The 23,091-nt window shown below is 40.7% G+C and overlaps 1 protein-coding gene across 3 annotated transcripts in view; it reads right to left on the bottom strand.

Moving 5' to 3' along the window:
- ATXN7L2 (ataxin 7 like 2) overlaps positions 1 to 23,091 on the bottom strand; it is a 24,122-nt gene extending 1,031 nt beyond the window's left edge. Inside the window, exons 1-10 of one of the 3 annotated variants that reach the window (XM_026716942.2) lie at positions 22,908 to 23,091; positions 19,500 to 19,568; positions 16,516 to 16,620; positions 13,794 to 13,998; positions 12,031 to 12,326; positions 10,593 to 10,675; positions 6,248 to 6,498; positions 5,948 to 6,140; positions 4,278 to 4,399; positions 1,850 to 2,714 (exon numbers count right to left, since the gene is read on the bottom strand). In XM_026716942.2, coding sequence (XP_026572727.2) covers positions 1,850 to 2,714; positions 4,278 to 4,399; positions 5,948 to 6,140; positions 6,248 to 6,498; positions 10,593 to 10,675; positions 12,031 to 12,326; positions 13,794 to 13,998; positions 16,516 to 16,620; positions 19,500 to 19,568; positions 22,908 to 23,091 — 2,373 coding nt within the window. The remainder of the gene's footprint in view (positions 1 to 1,849; positions 2,715 to 4,277; positions 4,400 to 5,947; positions 6,141 to 6,247; positions 6,499 to 10,592; positions 10,676 to 12,030; positions 12,327 to 13,793; positions 13,999 to 16,515; positions 16,621 to 19,499; positions 19,569 to 22,907) is intronic. The other 2 variants (XM_087929722.1, XM_087929723.1) reach the window with 2 other exon arrangements.

Here is a 23,091-nt window from a genome sequence, read left to right as displayed (position 1 = left end):
CTCAAATCGGCAATAAGGAATATGCAGATCATTCTTATTTTAAACTGAAAACCAGCATTTCCTCAAATCAGTTATCTGAAGGTAAGCTTAATCTAAGTACCATTTCAAAATTCCTATATCTGTTTAGCCTTTCATAAAAAGTTTTAGAAGCAGATTTTTCGTTCTTAGTGGGAGAACCAAGCATAATTTTGCTCACACTTTGCCATTAAACCACCAATATTAGCTGAACTCAGATATCTTGAATGCTCAGCTGTCTTTCTCCCAAAAGAAAACTTACAGCTCTTTGAGTTGCAGAAAACAGAGGTGTGCCTGGCACAAACAGAAACATACAAAAGGGCTACTGATCATTAGCTGGGGTTTCATTCCCCATTCCACTCAGCTCATTTTAAGATAAGTTTAACAATTTGCAAAATTGCACTAACATCTATCAGTGTGTCCAGATGCTTGATTTCAACAAGTTGTTACGAGATATGAATTATACTGGAGTCAGAAATGTAATCTTTAAATTAAAGGTTCATTTCTAATATATTGTGTGGTCTCTTTTCTTCAATTATGTTTCCAGGAAAATGTATAATTCGATATCCTTGTACAAAACCTGACTATTCCAATATATTTGACTAAATATATTTATGTCCCTTCCAAGAGCTCTTAGCTGGCATTTTGCTGGCACCCATTCCTCAGGATGACAGCAACTAAACAGAAGAATATTCTACTTGTGAATTGCTCCTTGTGCAGCTTTTATGGTCAAGCAATCCTGTTAGGAAACAGAACTGGATCTTTAGCACATGTTGAAGTCTGCATATAACTGAAGAGCAGAATAAGAAAAGTGGGAGTGCTTGTTTCACATATCACAGCCCAGGTTTATTTTAACCATGGTTATTGAACACACAATGCCAAGCCATAAACTGTTTTATAAATAACTAAGAATGAACCAGAACTAAAGCACACTAAAACTTGGTATGATTTGGGATTTCAGCCATTATATCTCTGTGTTCTGTTCTTCAAACTTGTGCAGAAGTAAAACACAGTTTCATGTGGCTTGAAAGCTAATATTCCAGGTATTTGCCACAGCAGCCTTCCTCTGTATTTACTATTTAAAATAAATAGCCCTCCTGAGAATTTGATAAGAAATAGATTTTACCCGCAATCAAATTAGTTTCCATTATCATTTGACCTTTCAGTAATTGTAAACTGACTTATTCTAACAACGTTGCTGAATTTTTTAAAATTTTTAAAAAAGCACTATTCAAAATATTTGCTATTGAGTGGTACAGAAATTTAAAAAATACTTCAACAATAACAAAAATGAAATTGCTTAAAAACCCTATTCTTACCACGAGAAAATAAAAATACACACTTATCTGCCCCGTGTCCTTATTTTTCAAAAATATTGATCATTTCATGGTTCACCTGGTTAATTTACTAAATAAAAGGTACAACACTAATAAAAAATACAGACTTGAAATGGTGAGCATTCATTGGTGTTCAGTTTTGGTGCATTATTTTTTCAAATATGTAACGAAGGAATCATTCTACCAAGAAGATAGGCGGCTCATAAATTTAATAAATAAATATATATAAACATACCTAAGAAAATACCATATTCTAATACTTTAAATAGCACTACAGCAGAAATGTAATGGTATGTGGTGCTATCCACTTCAATATTGATTTTATTTGTTTTGGAGTGTTATACCTGTTAACCTGTTTATGAAGAAGTCAGCCATTGTAATAGCAGAATACAGACTTTGCAAACAAATCTGATGAAGGCAAAAGAACGCCAGTACAGCTCTTCCAAGGTGGAAGAAAATTCAGCCGTACACTTACAATGTCCAAGACAGGAGCTTACCTTCATTGTGTTCTGCTTTTCCTCAAAGGAGACAACTGGCTTCTTCCTTCTGATTGAGCCACCCAAATCAGATGAGGAACAAGAAGGCATGGATGAGGACAAATGCTTAGTCTTCACTGGCCTACAGTAGGTGGCTGAATTCTTGCGCCTCTTGGCTTCTTCATCTGAGATGCAATTGGTCAGCAGTGTTTTTGGACCATTCAATGTGGAGCTTTGGTTCTCCAGTGATGAGGCTTTGACAGGCATGTGGCTAGGTGCCCTGCAATCCAGATGGTTGACCCTCTTGACCCTGGCCCCTGAAGAGACTGTCCCATTCAGGGAAAGGTTAGAGGAAGCCACCACAGATGGCTTGGCCTTGGCAGATGGATGGGACACCTGGCAACCAATTGCTTTGTTCTTGCCCAGATCAAGGAAACAAGTTTGTTTATAAGGTGGGCTAGCAGAGACACTGGGAGATTGTTTGCGCTTCCGAGCTAAGGCTTCTGGCTCCACGTTACCAGCCATCTCCTTGGCTTTGGAGGACTTGCTGGCCTTGTTTGAAGGCAACTTGCTGAATGATGGTGATGGGGTATTGGCTGGGAGTGGAGAGGTGATGGATTGGCTTCCACCCATGCAGTCTGACTGGCTACAGGCAGCTGCAGCATGGGGTGAACCAGCTGCATAGTTCACACTATGGTGGTTACGGCTGTCCCTGGATGCCATGGTCACTGAAGTTGCCCAGGATACAGAGGTCCTGCTTGGGGTGCTGTGGGGAAGGCTGCAAACCAGGGAGGAATTGTAATTTGGGGATGTATTGGATGTAGAGAAGCCCAAAAGCATTGGAGACGATGTAGAAACTGGATGATCAGCAGCTGGAGGAATCCTTCTGGGTGGGTCAAAGCAAGAAAACAAGAGTTAAGAAACAAAGCTTGTTTCACAGACCAGCTTTCAATTACTCTGCCTAGCTATTAATACTGAATCATAGAATCTTAGGGTTGGAACCTTGGTGGTCTTCTAGGCCAATCCCCCCGCTTAGGGAAGGGGTCTTTATTCTATCCTGAACGAACAAAACATCTTTATTATTTCTTTGTTGCCTTTTTCTTTCTATTTTTTTTTCTTTTTTTCATTATGCTTTGTTTTTTCCCATACAGTATTTCCAAATTATACAGGATCTCTGTTCTCCTTCAGATTCAAAACTTTCTCTTTCTTTCTTTTTGCCTCTATTTGCTGTCAAATTCAAAGGTCTTTACAAGGAGGATGCCTGGAAAAATGTGTATCTTCTCCATCGTCTTGCAACCTCTTCCCCTGCTTGGCTTACTCGTTGTTCAGATAAGTTTTCTCCCTGTGAAGGATATACCATCAAACTTGGTAATCCAGTGCCATCTACTGGAGAATTCCCCCCGCAAAAAAAAAACCAACCAGCAGAAACTTAACAAATATTTCTACAGGCACTGACTTAGAGGGACTGATGACGAAGCAGAGGGAAAAAAGCTAAAAAACATGTGACCACCTCCTATCAAACATGTGTATGATGTGTAAAGGTGAGCCTACCTATTGGAACACAAGAAATATTGAACTGATCCCTGTTTGTTTCCAAGGATCCAGATATCCTTTTATATTCTCAGATGCCATTTCTGTCAAAGAGATACAAAACTGTACAATACAACAATTCCAATCTTGCTTGGGATGAATATGAAAAACTCTCTTCAAACATGACAACTCTCTCAAGTTTTCACAAATTTGACAGAGTGTGAAACTGTCATTCTGCATGAATGATGAATGGCTTGTGGAACAACATTCTATATGAAAATGCACCAAGCTTCTGTTGTTGCTTGGGCTTTTTTTGATAGCACTAGGTAAAGATAATTTCTCAGCTTTTGAACAATTGTTTTGGCTGCCTTTTAATCTTTGCAGCATTTTACCATTGCTATTTTTTCTTTGTTACAGATTGTTAAGTGGTTTTGTTCTGGGTTTTTTTTAACCAGCCTGTTTCATTGTAACTGTTATATGTCTTTAAGCCATAACTAGGTAGAAAAAATAGTAATTTTAAAAAGAAAATTTCAGGAATAAGGAGGGTCTGTGCTGTTTTTACATTTTCCCCATTTTTTCTTCTTCTTCTTGGGCATTACAGTCTCTAAATATTTCTAGTGTTTGATAGATGCTGCTAAATCTTGTTTAAGAATCCAAATTTATTAATTCAATTTTATGTCAGTCCTCAGAGTCTGTTAGGTGAGATACAAACTATGTAAATAAATAAATAAATCGGGATTTATTTTAAGAAATATGCAAGATGATATCATGACTTAAGACTGACTTCTTATATATGAAAGGCATCGTAATTCTCTTCCACTGCATGCCATGCCCAAATTCATGTATATGACTGTGCAAAGGCAGAAGCACATTCCAATTATTTCTCCAATTTGTTTGGCATTGTCCTAAGGTAACTTACTTCCACATGTGCGAGCTAAGATGTCTCTCCAGCATGGAACTGAGTGCAGAGCAGAACCGATCCAACCGTCGACTGAACACATAACAACCTGGGCTCATCAATCTGCTTCCAAAAGTGCAGAACTGTTGTGGTGGGGGAGGATTAACGGAAGGATCGAAGTGTTAGAAACTCACAATCGTGCAAAGAACACCCTCTCAAATTCTACAGTGACAAATAGTAGACTCACTTTATATCAAGAAAGTTATTCATTCTATCCTCTATTTCTTCAGCTAATGAGAAAGGGAGACTAAGTCACCTCTATTGTCTTAATTCCTATGAACAATTAATTTTGTGTGGATTCAACCCACATTTCATTAGTACAGGTAGACTTACGACCACAACTGAGCTCAAAATTTCTGTTGCTAAGTGAGACATGTGTTGTGTGAATTTTACCCCATTTTACAACTCTTTCTTGCCTCTGTTGTTAAATGAATTTCTGCAATTGATAAATTAGTCACCCGGTTGTTAAGTGAATCTGGCTTCCCCATTGACTTTGCTCGTCAGAATGTCGCAAAAGGGGATCACACGACCTTGGGACACAGCCATGGTCATAAGTATGAACCAGTTGTCAAGCATTTGAACTTTGATCACATGATCATGGGGATGCTGGAAAGGTCGTAACTCTGAAAAACGGCCAAAAGTCACTTTTTTCAGTGCCGTTGTATGTTTGAACAGTCACTAAACCAACTGTTGTAAGTTGAGGACTAGTTGAGGACTATCTGTAGAGCAGAGAAGCTTTGCATTTGTTAACCCCAATATTCAAGATCTGGCTGACTGAATTAAAGGAACTGTTAATCTCAAAGCCAAGAGGACTTCCTTTTCTTTGAAGAGTTACTTCTTGCCCTTCAAAACACTAGCCTAGGTAGACTAAGGGCTTGACATATTGATTTAATTTACACATCATGCTAAGCATTATTGAACAAGCATAATGTCTGGATTTAGAGATCACCTTAAGCCCATGATGGCGAACCTATGGCACATGTTCCACAAGTGGCACGCAGAGCCATTTGTGGTGGCATGCCAGCTACAGGCAAACTTACCTCACTGCGCATGCACGCACCTCACAGCTAAATTATTTTGGATTGGTTTGAGGCCTTTTTTGGCCTCCCAGAGGCTTGGAAAAAGCCTTTGCAAGGCTTCTCAGCCTGAATTATAGGCCCGTTTTGTCACTTCCTGTAATACCGAATTTGGCCTGAAAAGCCTTGGAGAGGCTTTTTCCAAGCCTCTGGGAGGCCGAAAAAGGCCTCAAACCAGCCAAAAAATCAGCTGTGAGGCGCAGTGCAGGTAAGGGGGTGGTGGTGGTGAATTGTGCTTGCATGTGCAGGAGGCGTGGGGAGGGGGCGCGCATTGCATTCTGGGTGCTGGCACACAAGTGCATGCGCACTGGTGCATGCGCAATTTTTGGCACAGGAGCCCAAAAAGGTTAGCCACCACTGCCTTAAGCCAAAAAACAAACACATCACATTATGACTTAAGAGTGACATGTGAACCCAGGCATCGGAAGACCATCCCACAGCTTCACAAGCACTCCATTCTCCTAGGGCTCCACTTTTAACATCTGCCAAGTACTTCCCATCAAAGCCCCACAGCAACAAAGGAAAGAGCAGGACGGGTCTCGCTCGGTCCCTTACTGCCTGGGGATGGGGTCGTCGTGTTGCATAACGGCAGTCTAACTTGTGGGAATCATCTGCGGCCTCCTCCTCACTCTCCTCGCTTGTCACCCGCCCCGTGCTCTTCGATGCCGGGAAACGGTAGAGACGGTTGTCAATTTCGCTAGAAGATACAGGCACGTCATCAGGGTCACTCTCGGAGGAAACCCCAGACCTGAAAGCAGCAGAAAGAAGATAAGAGCTGTGCTTCCTGAGAACTGAATTTCCAGAAAGAATGGCGGATACCACCATATCTGCTCCCTCATCTCAACTGTGTGTTACCTGGAAAGTGCACAGTGGGAATATGGTTGCTTCGTGTGACAAGAAGAAGTAGAAACATTGGTCAGAACCAAAGAAGTCTGTGACATGGAAGAGAAGTCCTGCAACAGCCGTTCAGTAGCTATGTCTTTCCTCACCGGACTTTTATCTTTGGGACACTCGCCCTTCTTGGTGCTGGCCTTCAGTTCAGCCACTAACACATCAAAGTCCTTTGTTCGGCCTTGCACCTCTCGACGCTGATGTACAGAATGGATCTGGAACACAGGCAAGATCAGATAAGTTAGATTTATCAGCTGGCAGGTAGAAAAGCAACTTCAGAGAGAGGACATGATGACAGGCTATGGTCAAATAAGGAACACCCCACATAAAACCCCATGAATGGTACAATCTTATGAAAAGAGTGTGTGGCGTTTCTCTAATGCAGGGGTCTCCAACCTTGGCCACTTTAAGACTTGTGGACTTCAGCAAAGCTGGCTGAGGAATTCTGGGAGTTGAAGTCCACAAGTCTTAAAGTGGCCAAGGTTGGAGACCCCTGCTTCTAGTGAACATTTTAACAAGTCTCTGAGAGACTGGCACTGAAGCAGAAGTTATGGTTAGAAAAGCATTATTGATATGGGAGTAGACAGTCTTTTCTTGGGGTGAGGACCACATCTGATCTGTTACTTGGCTCCCAGCAGATCATACTCCAGGGATTGGTTGAAACTGGAATCAAAACCAAGCCGAAGCCAAATTTAATGTGATTCAATTTAAACATGAACTGCCCCGTACGTTTAATAATTTTCCATTCTGTCACATTAGACGTGACAGTTCAGTAGCATATTTTGGAAGTGTTCTTAGCTTGTTTGGAGGTTCTAGCAGGGGAGCGCAGCTATCGTATACCCTTGACCGAAGATCGGTACACTCCTTCTATCTGGGATGTGGTGGTCATGCAAGGAAACCCAGAAGTATTGGCAAAAAATTAGGCACTGGCTAGAGGAAATAACCATGGAACAAATTGAGTACAAACCAGAGTCCTTCCTTCTAGGAATTTTTGATAAACAAATATCCAAAAAGTCAAAGTATATTACAATCCACATCTTAACCGCGGCCAGACTGGCATTTGCCCAGTGCTGGAAACTACCCTCTATCCCCACTGATCTTACGGTTATTCAGAAAATCTTACAATGCGCCGAAATGGACAAACTAACACAAGCATTAAAAAATAAAGAATCTTCAACCTATTATAGCAATTGGAATCCTTTGTACATTTGGCTTAATCAAAGATAGATCACCTCTAAGAAAATTAAGGCCGAGGCCTCCGAGGCAGAGATAAAGAAAAGCACTGCCGATGATAGTCTGGAAGAAGAAAAGACCTTACAGACAGTCACAAAATATGGTTTTATTATAAATGTTTTCTCTACTTCTGTTATCCCCACTTTCCCCCACCCCCACCCTTCCCTTCCCTTTCCCTCTTTCCTCTCTCAAGCTTTCCTCTCTTTCCCTCTTGGCCCATGCCAAGACTTGTTTGTCTTTCTGTTGTATATACTTTGTAGCTGTGTTGTCGTTGATTTTTTAAAAAGTAAAACTAATAAAGTTTATTAAAAAGGAAGTGTTCTTAACCTGAATCCAAGACTTGCTGGGAATGCATGTGACTTCTGACAGATACTAAATTAAACAAGATTTGTTAAAGGTTTTGCTGGGGGAAAAAATCCTCTGGTTTATTGTTACAAAGCAGAGAAAAATTGATAACACACAGTTGCATATACTGTAATATTATTCACAAGGAGACTTCACCAAAGTTATGTTAAGGAGATATATTAATTGTACCTGTTACGTGTTTGTTTTATGTTATGTTATTTTGTGTTGTGTTTTGCTTTTCTTTGCTATGTTATGTTACGTTGTGTTGTGTTAGGAATAAGCAACAGTAAGACAAAGAAATTATGAACTAAGAAAAATATAACTAAACATATACATAACAAAATCGGATAAAAGGAGAACATTTGTAGCTTGGGGTTGACATGAGGGATCCTTGGTGCTCTCTGAGCTTGCTTGTTTTCTTGCAGACATTTCATTACCCATACTAGGTAACTTAATCAGTGCTAATAAGGAGTGCAGTTTCCTGTTAGTTTATATTCTAGTAGCTTGTCCTGTCAGTGTTAGTGGGGGTGAACTTAAGAGATTCTTTGGTAGTATTTTGCTTGGGGTATTGTTTAATTGATTGTTGGTCTGATGTTAACCTTGGAGTTAATCAATGCTGGTGGAGAGGAGCTTCGGTCTTTTTGTTCCTTTTGGTGTTGGGACTGGGTGATAGAATCTTTTACACAGTCCAGAGGAGAATCGGTAGCAGAAATTTTGAGTAGTTCAGAGAACTGGCAAATACCTCTGACTGGCCCTGCCCCAATCTATTCTCTGCCTCCTGAGTCCCAGCTGATTGGCTGGGTCTTCTTTTGTTGCGCTGCACAGGAGAATGGAGCTGGAAAGCAGGTTAGTGGGATGGGGAGGGAATGGGATTTTGCAGTTACCTTCCCCTGCCATGCCCACCAAGCCACATCCACAGAACCAGTAGTAAAAAAAATTGAATCCCACCACTGACATAGTCTATAGATGTTGTTAATGTTTATATGTCTATTGATGGAGGATTTGTCAGAGTGCCAGGAATTCCCTGGCATTTTTGGGCTTGGCTTGGTCTAGGATGGTCATGTTATCAACCAAAGAAGCTCTAAAACCACCTCCACCAACACTGACAGGACAAGCCACTGGAATATAAACTGAAGCAAACTGCACTCCTTACTAGAACTGATGCCGTTACCTAGTATGGGTAATGAAACATGTGCAAGAAAAGAAGCAAGATCAGAGAGCACCCAGAGAGCACCTCATACACATATATAGTTTATACTAATAACACATCTCCCTGTCTTTCTATCATTGCAAACATCTTTCCTTCCGCCATATCCATATACCATCTATACACAGTTTTGATCTATTAACATTCTCACTATTTTTTTTTTGAGGCTCTTTTCCAGCCAGAACTTTCTTAGTTTTCCCCCTTTGTCTGAATCTATTTGCTCTTCCTTCATGTATTATTTGCAATTCAATCTTCCTTCTATCTAAGTGAACAAGCCACCACAGTGCCTATGTTTTGGACTGGTTACTAACTTTCATATTTATTTCAAACTCAGCATGCATTCATTTTCAACTCTGTTGTGTTCTCGTTTCATCCTATGCCCTTCTTAAACACCCTTTCTTATATCTTTCTCCTGACATATCTAACACTCATTTTCATATAACCGATCAAGTAGAAGCATGTTTTTATTCCCAGCCATCTTCACTTCTTTCAACAAGCATGCATTCCTCACGCAGAATACACAGCACCCACCATATTTCTATCGTTATTTAGACATCTTAAAATTTCTCAATCCATTTCCCCATCTTTAATAAACATCCTACCAAGGTCACAAATCCATCTACCTCCTCTAGTTCCCCCCCCATTTATGTATACCTTAAAATCATTCACTCCATTTCCTTGTCAAACATAATTGCCACATTCACACTGCTCCCTGCATCATACACTCTAACATTCACTGCAAATTATTCTGTTCTCAGTTAACACAGCATCATCTGCATACAAAAACGCATGTATATTCATGCGCCCAAACTAACACTCCTCTAATGTCATTGCAAGCATTCCTTATAAATTTATCCCTAAATGCATTAAGCAACCCAGAGAAGTCCTGTATCCTTATCTTACCTCCAGTTATTGTTGAATCGTTCTCCGAGCATAATATTTATTTTGACACATGTTTTGCTTCCATCATATACCTTTCTTATCACCATCATAAACAATCTTCTACTCCATATTTTCACAAAAAATATTGAACGAATATCCACATTCATTCAAGCTGATTCACTTTATCATATATTTTCTCTAAATCAGTCATTGCAGTCCGAATACCACAACTACTGCACACAGTCAAAGCATGTCTGCATCAACACTGCATGCACATACAGAGTGGAAGGGCTTTGATCCCATGGTTGAAACCATCATTTTGATATTTTTTTTTAATTTCCCATATGAACATCCCCTGCTGGCACTCCAATGAGATTTCCCAAGGAAGACACAATAGCACCTATACAAAGACACATCTCAATGTGCAAACGAAGAAATTGTTTGCATGGAGATACAAGACCACTTGCTAAAGATCCCCAGGCCAGACTGCCATTAAAAACGAAGGAGGACGGGCTCTAGAAAAGAAATAACCTAACCTTTCAATAAGCATGAGAGTGGCAGTCATAAAGGCAATTCACTGCCCTGCACTTCTCATCTCTCCAGTCACTGCAGAAAGCAGGCTTACACTGCACAGTGTCTTACCTTGCAGGTCAGTAACCGAGTGCAAACTTTCTTGGTTTCAGGATTCACCACACCACACTGGCGGTTTAAGTCACATTCTTTCCCTGGGGTAACAAATACAGAATTAGATGCCAAAGAGTCGCATTTCTGCAGGTCCAATGACATGTCACCCCGTCCCAATGACCCAATTCCGTTTGATTTATTAAGGCAGCCCCCTTATTGAAAACGTACTACTGGTAGTCCTCAACTTACAACCACAATTGAGCCCAACATGTCTGTTGCTTAGTGAGAAAGGTGTTAACTGAGTTTTGTCCCATTTTGCCACAGTTGTTAAATGAATCCCTGCGGCTCTTAAGTTAGTAACAGGCTTCTTAAGTGAATTTGGCTTCCTCCATTGACTTTGCTTGGGGCAAAAGGTTGCAAAAGCTGATCCCACGACCCTGGAACACGCAACCGTCATGCACGTGAGTCAGTGGCCAAGGGTCTGAATTGTGATCACGTGACATGGGGATGCTGCAATAGTTGTAAGTGTGAAAAGCAGTCATCAGTCACTTTTTCAGTGCCACTGTAATTGTGAATTGTAACTAAATGAACTGTTGTAAGTCAAGGACTGCCTGTATTTTAAAAAAAACCAACCACCATTATTCACTTTTTGCTGTCAGAGCTGCATCAAATACAATTCTTTATGCAAATGAATGGCATGTCTCATTTTGGATGTGTATATTTATTTACTTGCTGATCTTAGTTTAATTTTATGGACCAGCCTACATGGAATCATATCTTTGGGGTAGACATTGAGGTGACATCCTATTTGTCTTGGCCCAGAATTGTGATCATGTGGCATTAACTGAAAAGAGAGATCCTTTGGGAGTTGGGGAACTTCTTCTAGCTGCTAAGGAGCTTAGATTGCATATCCTCCAGGTAATCCTGTAATCCCAGTGCTTAAAAATGAGATGATACATGCAGGATTTCCCTCCCTTCCCATCCACTCAGGTACCTTTGGGACAAATGCTTAACCTCATGGAATTAAACTGGACAAACTGGTTTTGCACAGTAGGTACACTGGTTTTGCAAAAATTCCAAAGTGGTTATGACACACACCTTTTCTTTTGACAAAGGATGAAGTGAGCAAGATGATAAATGTACATGGAAAGAGGCATCTAAGCTGGCATCTTAGAAGCCCGGTTCTCTTCCTTCATGATTACTAAGGAAGCAACCCTAGAACTCTCTTTCAACTTCGCCCTAGGACCTAGGTAGCAACCCCTTCTTCCTTACAGATGAAATGAGGAATGGATTTATGGGAAATGTTTTGCTTAGGAAATACAGCTACCAAACCAAGTTTCATTTTTACAATACCACTCATTAAAAAGACCCTATGATGTCATCATTCCTGAAGGTTTAACTGTTTATTACATTGCCTCTAGCCAAAAGATTGCACAATGAGAAAGGCAAGACTCACGAGATATTTTCTTCAGAGATTTTACAACACCCGATTCTTTCTCACTCAGACTAGAAGCATTCTCCAGTTTCCTGTTCAAGGTGTCAACCGTTATTACAGAGGTGCTGCCAGCTTTGGCTGATGCCAGCTCTTTCGTTGACGCCAATAAGGAAGGTTTGCCAAGAACCTCTTTTGAGTTACCCGAAGTCTGTTTGGGAATGGCAGTGTCAGAAAGCAGAGTGGGAGCCTTGATTCCATCTCCATCGGACTTTGGAAAGCTGGAGATCTTCTCTAGGTTCACTACAGGCACAAACAAGCTGGAGGACAAAAGAGCACACGTTTTGGTGTTGATGTCACATCCAATCTCCCGAATTATATTTCATCTAAATTCCCAAAGAAAGTAACCTGGAGGCCTTGTAAAAGACCCTCGTGATGGTTGGAGTTCCATATCAGCAAACTCTTGCAGCAGCTTCATTCACCAAGTAACCTTCCTCATGTATTAGCATTGTATTTATGGATTTTAAAAAGAGGCATGTAATCACTGCATGAGAAGGCATGCAGGAGAAAGTAGAAGAGATAAAGATAGGAAAATAGGCCTCCACAGATGGTAAAGCAAGAGTCTGTAAATGTTGGGAGTACCAACATTGATAACTTCACACATAATCCCAGCACCTAGCAACACAGTCTTCTAATTTACTCTCAGCCATCAAAAGACCAAGCCAAGAAAACAATTTTAGAACATTTGCCGTCATACTTCATCTTTTAGTAAATACACTGTTTTAAATACACTAAATAAACATTTGCTATCACAGCTCACCTGTTAGTAAATATGCTCCATTTCAGCAAATACACTCTGAAACCAAAATGGGGTTATCTTAACCCAAAGGAGCAATCATATTTTCTCACCGGACTTAAAAAAAATAAAATCCAAACACTGTTATCTGGCTAATGGAATTCAACCTTAATCATTAAATAAATGAACAAGCTTCCATCTATACTGCAGAAAACGGATTATTGTTTTGACCATACATTTTTAACTGCTGCATACTAGCTTTTTTCATGTTATATTTCCATTAGCATTTGTAATTAAATAAATAAAATCAATTACTTAATAGAAAGAAATCACAGAAGTATCAAAATGGCACAAAGGGAATACATAATATTCCTTTTTTGAATCATTAATATATGGGTTTATTTATTGCTCCGATTGCTTCTGGAATTGCAATCCACTATAAAAGAAGAAAGTTAAAAAGTTAAATGTAGCAAATGGGACCATAAATGTGAATCAAACTAAGAGTGTGCAAAACCTTTTTATTTGATCATTTCAATCTCAGAACATCCTAATCAGGTGTGAAACAGTTGTTTCAAGTGCAAAATAAGTTTTTTTGAGCACTTCAGAAGAGTTTCACACTCAAAGCAGTGTTCTAAGCATCAAGAGTTCACAATCACTAGAACAGAAATCTTCAAAGAAAAAAAAATCTTCTCTTATGTTTGCATGAAATATAAACCTTAGAGAACAAGAATATACATGAACCATAGAAGTGCTTGCAGATTCCCTGTGTCACCTCAGGAAATATTGTAAGTTCATTCATTCATTTTCTATAGCTGTAGGGCTCAATTTTTATAACTATCCTGAAGGAGATGGTTTCTCTCTTTCTTACCACACTTCAACCAACCAACCAACCCATAGCTAGGATTGTTTTCTCCAAAGTATGCCTGATCTGAGATTGTCTCAGAGAGAATGGTGGGATTTATCACTCACAAAGAACCCTAGACCCTCTTACCAGAGGTTGTCCTTTGGCATCTTGTCCGTCTTCTCTGGTACATGCTGGGTTTGATTAAAAAAGCTCTGGGATTTTTCCCTCCATGATTTGGTGGATCCATGATTGCCACCAACAATGGGTCGCCCATTGACTGCATGGCACTTCTGCAAATTGGATGAAGGTTGCACCCGACCACAGAGTTTGCTGAGAGGTCCATGGCGTCTCTCTATGTGGGAATAACAATGCTGTTAGCCAGAAAGCTTAGCTAACCAGTGAAGGAGCCTGCAAGGTAGCATTCAGATTGCAAATTGCAGGTCCGCCTTGGGTAAGTAGTGGGATAGGTACAACAGTAAGCCAGGGCCTTTTAAAAGCATATTTTCCATAATTAGCCCCTGTTCTTCTACTACAAATATGTTATGATTCCCAATCTCTTTCATCAGCCATTAAAAAAATATTGTTCTCCTCCTAAAGCTACTTGGGAATAAAAACAATGCAAACAGCGTAAAAAAATTATACTAGGTACTTTAGCCTGATCACTTACCTCCCAGTCTAAACTAAATCCGTGGATCCAAACAGGTCAACTAAGTCAGAGAGTTTTATGCAATTTTGTATTTCATTCCAGTCAAAAATCATTCAATAGTTTTCACTGCAAAATTCTGGATCTTTCCTTATCTCATCTACTCACCACCACACCTGCAAACTTGATTTTAAAAGTATATACAATACTGCCCGAGGAAAGACCTGTTGTTATTAAATTTGAACCTTCACCCAGAACCTTAGAACTAAAGTACATGACAGCATCTAGAACTAAGTCCCCAAATTCAGAAGCACATTTGTACAGCTCTCCAGTTTACCAAATCACATTTAAAGTCTCTTCCTTTTCCTCAGCATAACTCTTTGCTACTACTACCAGTCACTTCTAATCTTGATTTCTGATTATTACATTTTTAAATCCACACAGTTTTCCTGGCATTTTTTTTTTCCAGAAGAGAGTTACCATTGCTTCTTTCTCCAATGATAACCCCAAGGTTACCCAGCTAGCTTCATCCTAAGGCAGGAGGACTAGAATTCACGGTCTCCCGGTTTTTAGTCTGGTGCTTTTAACCACTGTACCAGGTTGGCTCTTTTTGCTGGCAACCCTCAAAGTGCATCTTTTCAAATTTGTCCCGTATAGTTTTGACAGAGCTGTGACACAGAAAAGAGGTTATTCTCTCTCTTGCCTGTTTGTTAGGGAACTGTACTCAGTAACTGTACATAGCCCACCACCAAGATACAACCATGGGTCTCAGAAGCCAAACATCATACTGTTTTCTTTGTGTGGCTGCCACTAGCAACATATACAGGATTATTCTATCCCTCTAGGCACAATTCATAAAGCCTAGGGGCATGTTGGTGAACCTACGCCACGCGTGCTGGAAGTGGCATGCAGAGCCATTTCCCCCGGCACAAGAGAGGTCACCCGGAAAAACCCCACTGTGCATGTGCCGCCCGACAGCTGATTGTCAGGTATCTGGTGTGCATGCACAGGGGGTGGAGGGGGGTGCGTGGGAGATGTGTGCGCATGCGCAGGGATGTGCTGTGCATGAGGGGGGTCGCGCATGCATGAGCAGGTGTGCGGGGGGCAGCACACATTGCCTTCTGGGCATGCGCAAGCGAGCACATGCACAATTATTGGCAGGGGGCTGAAAAAGGTTAGCCACCACTGGTCTAGGGTATAAATACATAACAGAAATAAAAATGGTATCTTTCTTCCATCATATAATTTGAAGTGATGTATGTGGTTGTGCACTGAAACACTGAGCAGACCCAACCTATCTTGCTTCAGCAAGGATTCTGCATCATGTGACTTCTGCTCACATTCTGGATACTTCTGTCATTCCATTCACCCATTTGCCTCTTATTTGCCAACAGGCTAAATTACAACTTGCCAAATGGCTTCAAATTTAGACCCTTCGCTTGGCTTGCTCCAACTCAGAACAGATTTTGGTAGTGAGCAAAGAGATTTTGATAATCCTCATGAAATAACTACTTCCTCTCATCTCCCTCCAGGCAACAGTCCAGCTCTGGATAAAGGTAGAAATTTGAGATGAAGGTAAATAATTAACAGATGTTTGCTAAATGCAATTTCTTACATTTAATTTCCTTAGCTGAATTTTGAGATCACAAAAGGAAAAACAGCTAAAAAAAATGGCCAAACATAATTTTATCTCTAAAAGTTAGAATTTGGTAGGAGGCAGCTATACCAGCTGGGAAGGAGAAGAGCTATATAATGCCACTTGCAAAGCATTGGACAGAAAAGGGTCAGCCAGATGTACAACTCAAGCAAGGCAATATTCTAGCAAATAGTGTCTTCTGCCATTAAAAGGATGGTTCTGTTAGATGCACATAATTATTCATATATCTCTCATACATATATTGCAGAAGTTATGCAGACATGCAGCTTTGGCCATTTACTAGCTGCCTCCCAATCTTGGGGTGTAAGTAGCAAAATGTCATCTTGGGAATGACCCTATCATGATCAGAACGTGTCCTTTGTTTCTTGACTACTACCTTACCAGCAGTCTCCTTGATCATTGAGAAGCAATCCTAGGGAAGAGGAGCTTCCCTAATTTGTAGAAAGGGAACAAAAAAAGAGGGCCTTTTTGGCACCACCACCATCACCTCAGCCCCCAGGTAGCACTACTCCCAAGCAATTCCTGAGAGACTATAAACATTCGATTGGCATGTTGGCTGCCTAGCTTACCGCAGTGCTTCTGAAAGGCTTGAGGTTTGACCACTTGGCCACAGTGGTTACACACCACCAGGTAGAACTCATCATGAGCCGGGCAATGACCAAAGATAGACATGTCTGAAAGGACAAGAGATGCAAGCGATGAGAGCACACTCAGGGAAAAGCACACTCATGTCACCCTGTCAATTTTGCAGCCTGAGAAACACTTGAGCAAACCTATGAGCAAAATGATAAGCCCAGCCTATCTTGAAAGCACAGATTAAGTCAGGAGAACCTGGGACTCTCTGTGTGCAGCTGAGCTACAACTATTAACACCCCACAGCACTGAGTTCACCGGGGAAGCTGTAAGAAGTGGCAATTCAGCAACACCTGGAAAACCACAGAATCTCTCTCTCTCTCTCTCTCTCTCTCTCTCTCTCTCTCTCTCTCTCTCTCTTGACTTAAAAGAATAGAGAATGAGATACACAGCTGAGAAGAAGTTGTATTTTTGTCACAATTATTTCATACACTACTAGCATTTCCTGGATTCTTTGTATGAGTGCAAGATGGAACAGCCAGTGCTTGCAAGGTACATTGTTCAGTTACAATCAGTGGTTGTTTATATCAAGTCAGGCCATTGGTCCAGCTAGCCAAATGCTCTTTACTGTAACTGGCTAATCATCTCACAACAGCAGGAGTTGGAAGAGCTGAATAGCAAGCCTATACTCTGTTATTTAGCAAAAGAAGCACCTAGTTCTTACTGGAAAGGCTACATCAGGGCTGTCAAACTTGCAGCCCGCAGGCTGGATGCGTCACGCACTGGCCATGCCCACACCCAGTTTAGCAAAGGGTAAAAAAGTCAAGATACGTCACATGATGATGTCGTGACCATGCGAGTTTGACACCCCTGGGCTACATAATCAGGAGCTTAAAGTGATATTCCCTAACTCATCACCCCTCAGTTTTGACTACAATTCTTATGATATCCTGATAATACCAGCCAATGATAATGGGACTTAAAAGCAAATGTATGTGGAGGGCATTGGGTTGAAAAAAGACAGGTCTAATGCTGGACTAAACTAGGCATTCCAGTCTGCATGCAATTATTTTGTATGTCATTCGGTTGATATTTTTGCAAGTGGCTATTCTATTTAGAAAACTGCCACTGAGTGAGGTGGCCTCCAGAGCTAGTCTGGAGATTGCCTCTCCCTGCTAATGTGGCTGCACATGTTAAAACAAAAACAAAAAAGGTGACAAAACAAATGGCTATCATCCGGCAAAGGGGGTTCTCACATGCTGTCCTAGGCTCTGTAACGTTGGCAGCAAGCAGCCCCACCTCCTAGCACAGCTGGGGTAGCAGAAATGGAAAACAAAGAGTCACAGACAGGCTAGAAAGCAGTGAAAAGACCTAGGGCAGCAGGGCAGGAAAGAGAGGAAAGCTGCCAAAGAGGGAGGGAGGGACAAGGCCCAACTAATTGCAGACTATCCAAGGGCTTGGCTGGTTCAAAGTGATTGCAAAAGTCAGACAAAAGCACAGCAGAGCTTCATCTGAACATTCTGGCTTGGGTGTCCAGTGTAATTCACATTTCCAAAGGTCTGCTAGAGAAACAGCAGGGGCTGCAGGAAGAGTTTGGGGTATGAACAATCTGATCTGGAAAAATGATTTCAGTTCCTGATGTCATTGCTTATGTCAATGTTCTTACTTCCTAGCAGGACTTCAATCTGCATCTGTAGCCTTCTCTACTCTAATAAAGAACAGGACTTCTTTAGAAACACATGTGTACACAGACACACAAAATAGAGGAAGCTGTCTGATCCCTTGGCAGAGTACAGGCAGTTGGTGACTCAGGGCATATTTTTTTTCTAACTATTGATATTAACAGAGACTGGACTTGAATGAGTTGGACTTGATTTTATCTATTCTAGCATGGGTTCTAGCATAGTTTTTATTTAATAGCATTTATTTGGAATGCTCTGGTTAAAATATTGATGGACAAGGTATGATTAGTATTTGAGGTCAGAAAAGAACAGTCTGAGAACATATTGGGTCCCTCCCTGCAGCCTTGACTCATTTGCATGAGTCATCTGGAATCTCTATAAAAGTCTATTTAACTTCGTTTTAAGAAATGCTCGAGATCATATAATATGAATATGAGGGAAACTATGGACAGATAATCTTTAGGCAAAAATGGTGGGAAGTCAGTGGCTTTTGCTTGGGGCTCATGCAACTTCATCTTATTAGAAATCATAGAGAGGAAACTATCACAAAAGAGACTTTGAAACTTAAAAAAAAAAAAAAACCCTGGCCATAGAAACTGAATAGTTTCTGTTATCTCAAATCTCTGGAAAGGTCATATTAACTGTTTGGTCAATGGAAGGTCTGCAGAGGCAAGATGGGAAGATTCAAGACAAAAATCTACAAACCGATATCAAGGAAGATGTATCTTCAATACTACAGTATATTGATTCCCTAATAAATTGTAGGAATTATTCCTCCTTTTTATCCTAAGTTATGCCATAATTAGGAAAAATCCATCATTTTTTAAATGGGCAAAACATCAACCCTCTCTGAAATACAAGAATATAATCATGGAATAGGACACTTTTACCACTGCTGCCATCCATGATGTGTCAAAGCATTTGCCCAGGATTGATTCTATGCATTCCAACTCTTCCCTTCCCCACAAATCTTGTGTCATGGAGAAATTAGAGTTGGTTGTCATAATGCAGCAAACCCTATTGTGGCTGTCACTCAAAGTTATGGACATGTTACTGCTCCATGGGCAAGCAAAACCACAGCCTTCTCTTTGAAGAATTGAGACGTCTGTATAGGCTAAGTTAAGGATCACCTGCTGTGTGAAAATGCAGTAATTACCATTCCAGACACTGGAGTATACAATACTTATAGCAATATTCATCCATTTCTTTTTACAGATGCAGAAGATTTGATTTTGACCTTTGTAGAGCAAAGGTTTCTACAAATGCATGTTTCACCAGAGAGTTTGATGTCTTCTTACCTTCTTTAATGAGGGTCATTGCATCAATCTTCTTTCTCCCATTCCTACTGTTTTCTTCCAGATCCGACACTAGACAAATTTTAAAAACAATTGTTTCCATCAGGCCAAAATTAAAGCTACTTAAGATACATTATCTATCAATGCTAAGAAAATGGCATCCAGACACATTAAAATGGATACTTTCTACCCCTTAAAGTTCAACTCAGAGCATGCTCAATTAGAATTAGTTCATACTATATAGCAAAGCTTACTAGAGTATGTATGGTTATGCAGGTAGGTTGAATAGGCTTACAACATATTTCAAGACAAATAAGTAGCAAAAGGAACTTCCATCTCATTTACACATCACACCTTCTCAAACTTGCTATGTAGCACTCTGCTACATTACATTATGTCCTAGTATTGTACTGAAGAGATCTATCTGCAAGCAGATAAACACTATGCCTCTATTACATTTGCGGTTCAATAGATTTTTTTTTAATTAATCCTCTCCCCTTCAAAAGTACATGAAATTGATTTCTTGATGAAAATTATTACATTTGTATGCCACCTTGCCTCCAATTGAGCTTGAGCAGAGGACTGTGCAAAGGTTGTCTTATTTTTTTTTAACCTTCGTTAACAACCCTATGCAAAAGGTAAGGCTGGTTTGCCCAAGGTCACCCTGAGCTTTACCAAAGAGAAGGAGTTAATTTAACAACAGCAATAATCTTAGCAGTTCTTAAAGTTGCCAAGACAATAAGGGTTCCTAAGAATCACCTCTGCTAATACAGCAGATGTTCTTCAGCTTCTGCGAGCTTATAGTAGTGGACTTGCTGAATCTCAGACTTCACTGCCTGCTGTTTCAGCAGAATTGCTCTGCCAATCTGTATAAATCAAGAGGTGTGTGGAAGACAGTGACAGCTCCATCCATGGAGGCTTTGAAACTATAACAAGGTGGTCATAGGATAAGAACATGATTTGATCAACTCCTGTGGTAAGACTTCATTTGGAAATCCTTTTCTTTTTCATTTAGCTTTCAAATAGCCATCATCCACCAGTATTCAACAAGCACCTATATAAAATAAATATGACTATGAAAGAGATATGCTTGTATCACATGAAACAATAATAGGTGTATCTGATCTATGCACTTTTTAGGATCAGGAGCGTTATTCTCCTAGCAGTCAAACCTAGCTTCAAAAAATAGATGTCTTAAGATGGGCTTCAACATGGAATCCCCAAATTTCAAGGTAAATAAATGCTGCTGGATTTTAGCTCATGGAATCAAAATTTTGCTGATGCTAAATTACAGTGGTATCATGTTGTAAATCAGAATATTATGGTTTTATTAGAGTGGAAACATTTTTCTTCCACCACTGTGCATGTAGTTGACCTAATAATGTGGTGTCATATCCAATTTCCACATGTATATGAGAAATGAAATAAACGAATTTAGAATTAATATTTCTTCTACTACTTTCCATCTGGGAACTTCTTTGCACTTATAGAGACATTCATGAAATGCCCACAGGTGTCCAGCAACGCAGGTCAAAATCAAAGGTGTGACTTCAAATTAGTAATGTGAATGTGTCACAGAGATGGTCATTAAGACCCGACTCCTGATTTTAACCAAGATCTAATACTCTGTATCTAATAGATTTTACTCCACCTGATGCATTCACAAGACAAGATGTACCTGTTAAAATGCATCAATTGCTTCAGCATCAAAACAGAAGAAAATTTTATATATATATATGTATGTATGTATGTATGTATGTATGTATGTATGTATATGTATATATATATATATATATATATATATATATATATATATATATATATATATAAATAAATAATATCATAGGATTGGGGCCAAAGATGGATGCTAAATAACTATTAGCACTTTGATGGATAGCTGTGAGCAAGGGAAATTTATAACTTGCTTCTAAATCCCTGAAAATATAGGAGCCATTATACCAACTCTCTGCTGGATCTGGAAGTAGATCAGGAATTATACGAGGGCACTAATTCTTATCAAGATAATGGAGGGGGAAGGGAGAAGGCTCAAATGTAAAAAAGCATCACCAGGGACAGCTCCACAAGATTCTCACCGCCCCTTCTGGAGTCTGCTGTCAGGTTGCACTTGAGAAAGTCAAAGAGACTCAAGGCAATGCTCCCAAATGATTCCAAGGACAAAAATCACCAGAGGCCAAGACATCCCACCCACCATGTTAATATACTTTCAACCTGCCCCTCTGACAAGGGAGGGCGAGCAGAGCAAAGGACACAACAGAATGAGGGAGGAGGAGCATAGAGACACTGAATCAGGACGTCAGGGATCTGGTTGGTGAGAGAGGAAAGGCAAAGGGAAGGAAATTGTAGTGGATGATAATTTAGTGGCCAAGTCAACAGAGCAAAAGAAGCTTGCTAGTGTAGAAGATAGAAGGAAGGTGCAAGGAATGCGAAACAGATGGATGGGCGGGGACAGTTTCAGTGGCCAAGGCAAAGATCTGAATAAAATGGAATAACTTGGGAGAGGAGGAAATCCAGAGAAGCAGCACTGCTGGAGGTAAAGCCAACACAGATTTCCGAAAACACTTTAAAAGAACTGGTTGAGAAGCGGCCGTACGGGGATTTAAAGAATAAAATCAATGCAAAATATTAGCTGGCTGAATTTAAGGAGCAAATTTGAACATTTCGTGAAACAGCAAACAGCAAGTCTAGAATGACCCAAGTGAGAATTCAAGAACAGCAAGGTATTTTGTGGCTTGTAAGCGCCACAGGAGCATATCAGAGCATGGGAGGCTATTTTGGAGAAAGTAGAAAAAGTGGTTGCAAAAGAATCAAGAAGAAAGAATTCTCAAACGAACCGGGAAAAATTAAAGCAGGGCTCAAAGATCCTAGTGGGAATTTACATAGTTTCATACATAACTGGGGACTCAAAAAACCAGTAAAGATCAAAAGTCGGGGGGAATCCTGCGAATAGAGCATAACTAACTACAGTAGCCCCATGTCAGGCGGGATCAAAGCAAAGGACAGAGCCACCTAACCTAACACTGTGGTATGTGTGGAAACTACGGGGAACAAAGATTCTGATCGGCCCCAAGATGATCACAGCATATCCTCCAATTACATCAGGCTCGACAGTGGGATCCATGCTAGGAATTCTGGAGATTTCGGGAAACCTGGTTTTGCAAAAAGAAGCATTTATCAAGCAAGAACTTCCACGGCGCTAGGACCCGGCGGCTCCTTTGTTTAGGGCGGGCGAAGGGAGGGAGGGAGGAAGAGAGAGAGGGAGGGAGGGAGGAAGCTCGGCGGCGGCGGCGGCGGCGGCAGAAGCAGAAACGGCGACTGAGAAGTGTCCCTCTGCTTCCCCCCTACGCCGCTCCTCGCTGCCTAAAGGTTAATTAGCGGGATAGGCGCGCTCACCTGTCTCGGTAGTAGGCGGCCCAACTCTCTCCACCCAAGCACTCCAGCTCTGCCCGGCGAAGTCATCGAGATTCGGCAGCCGCCGATCCACAGCAGCCATTGCTACTGCTGCTACTACCGCCGCGCGTCCACGCACCGCCATCACCGCACGAGAACGCGCAGCCCTCCCCGCCGGCGGCGACAT

This window comes from Pseudonaja textilis, chromosome 3, assembly GCF_049901715.1.
Source record: "Pseudonaja textilis isolate UNSWEBS1 chromosome 3, rPseTex1.2, whole genome shotgun sequence".
Classification (NCBI taxonomy): Eukaryota; Metazoa; Chordata; class Lepidosauria; order Squamata; family Elapidae; genus Pseudonaja; species Pseudonaja textilis.
The sequence above is the reverse complement of the archived record's forward strand: the minus strand, read 5'-3'. Positions and strand labels throughout refer to the sequence as shown.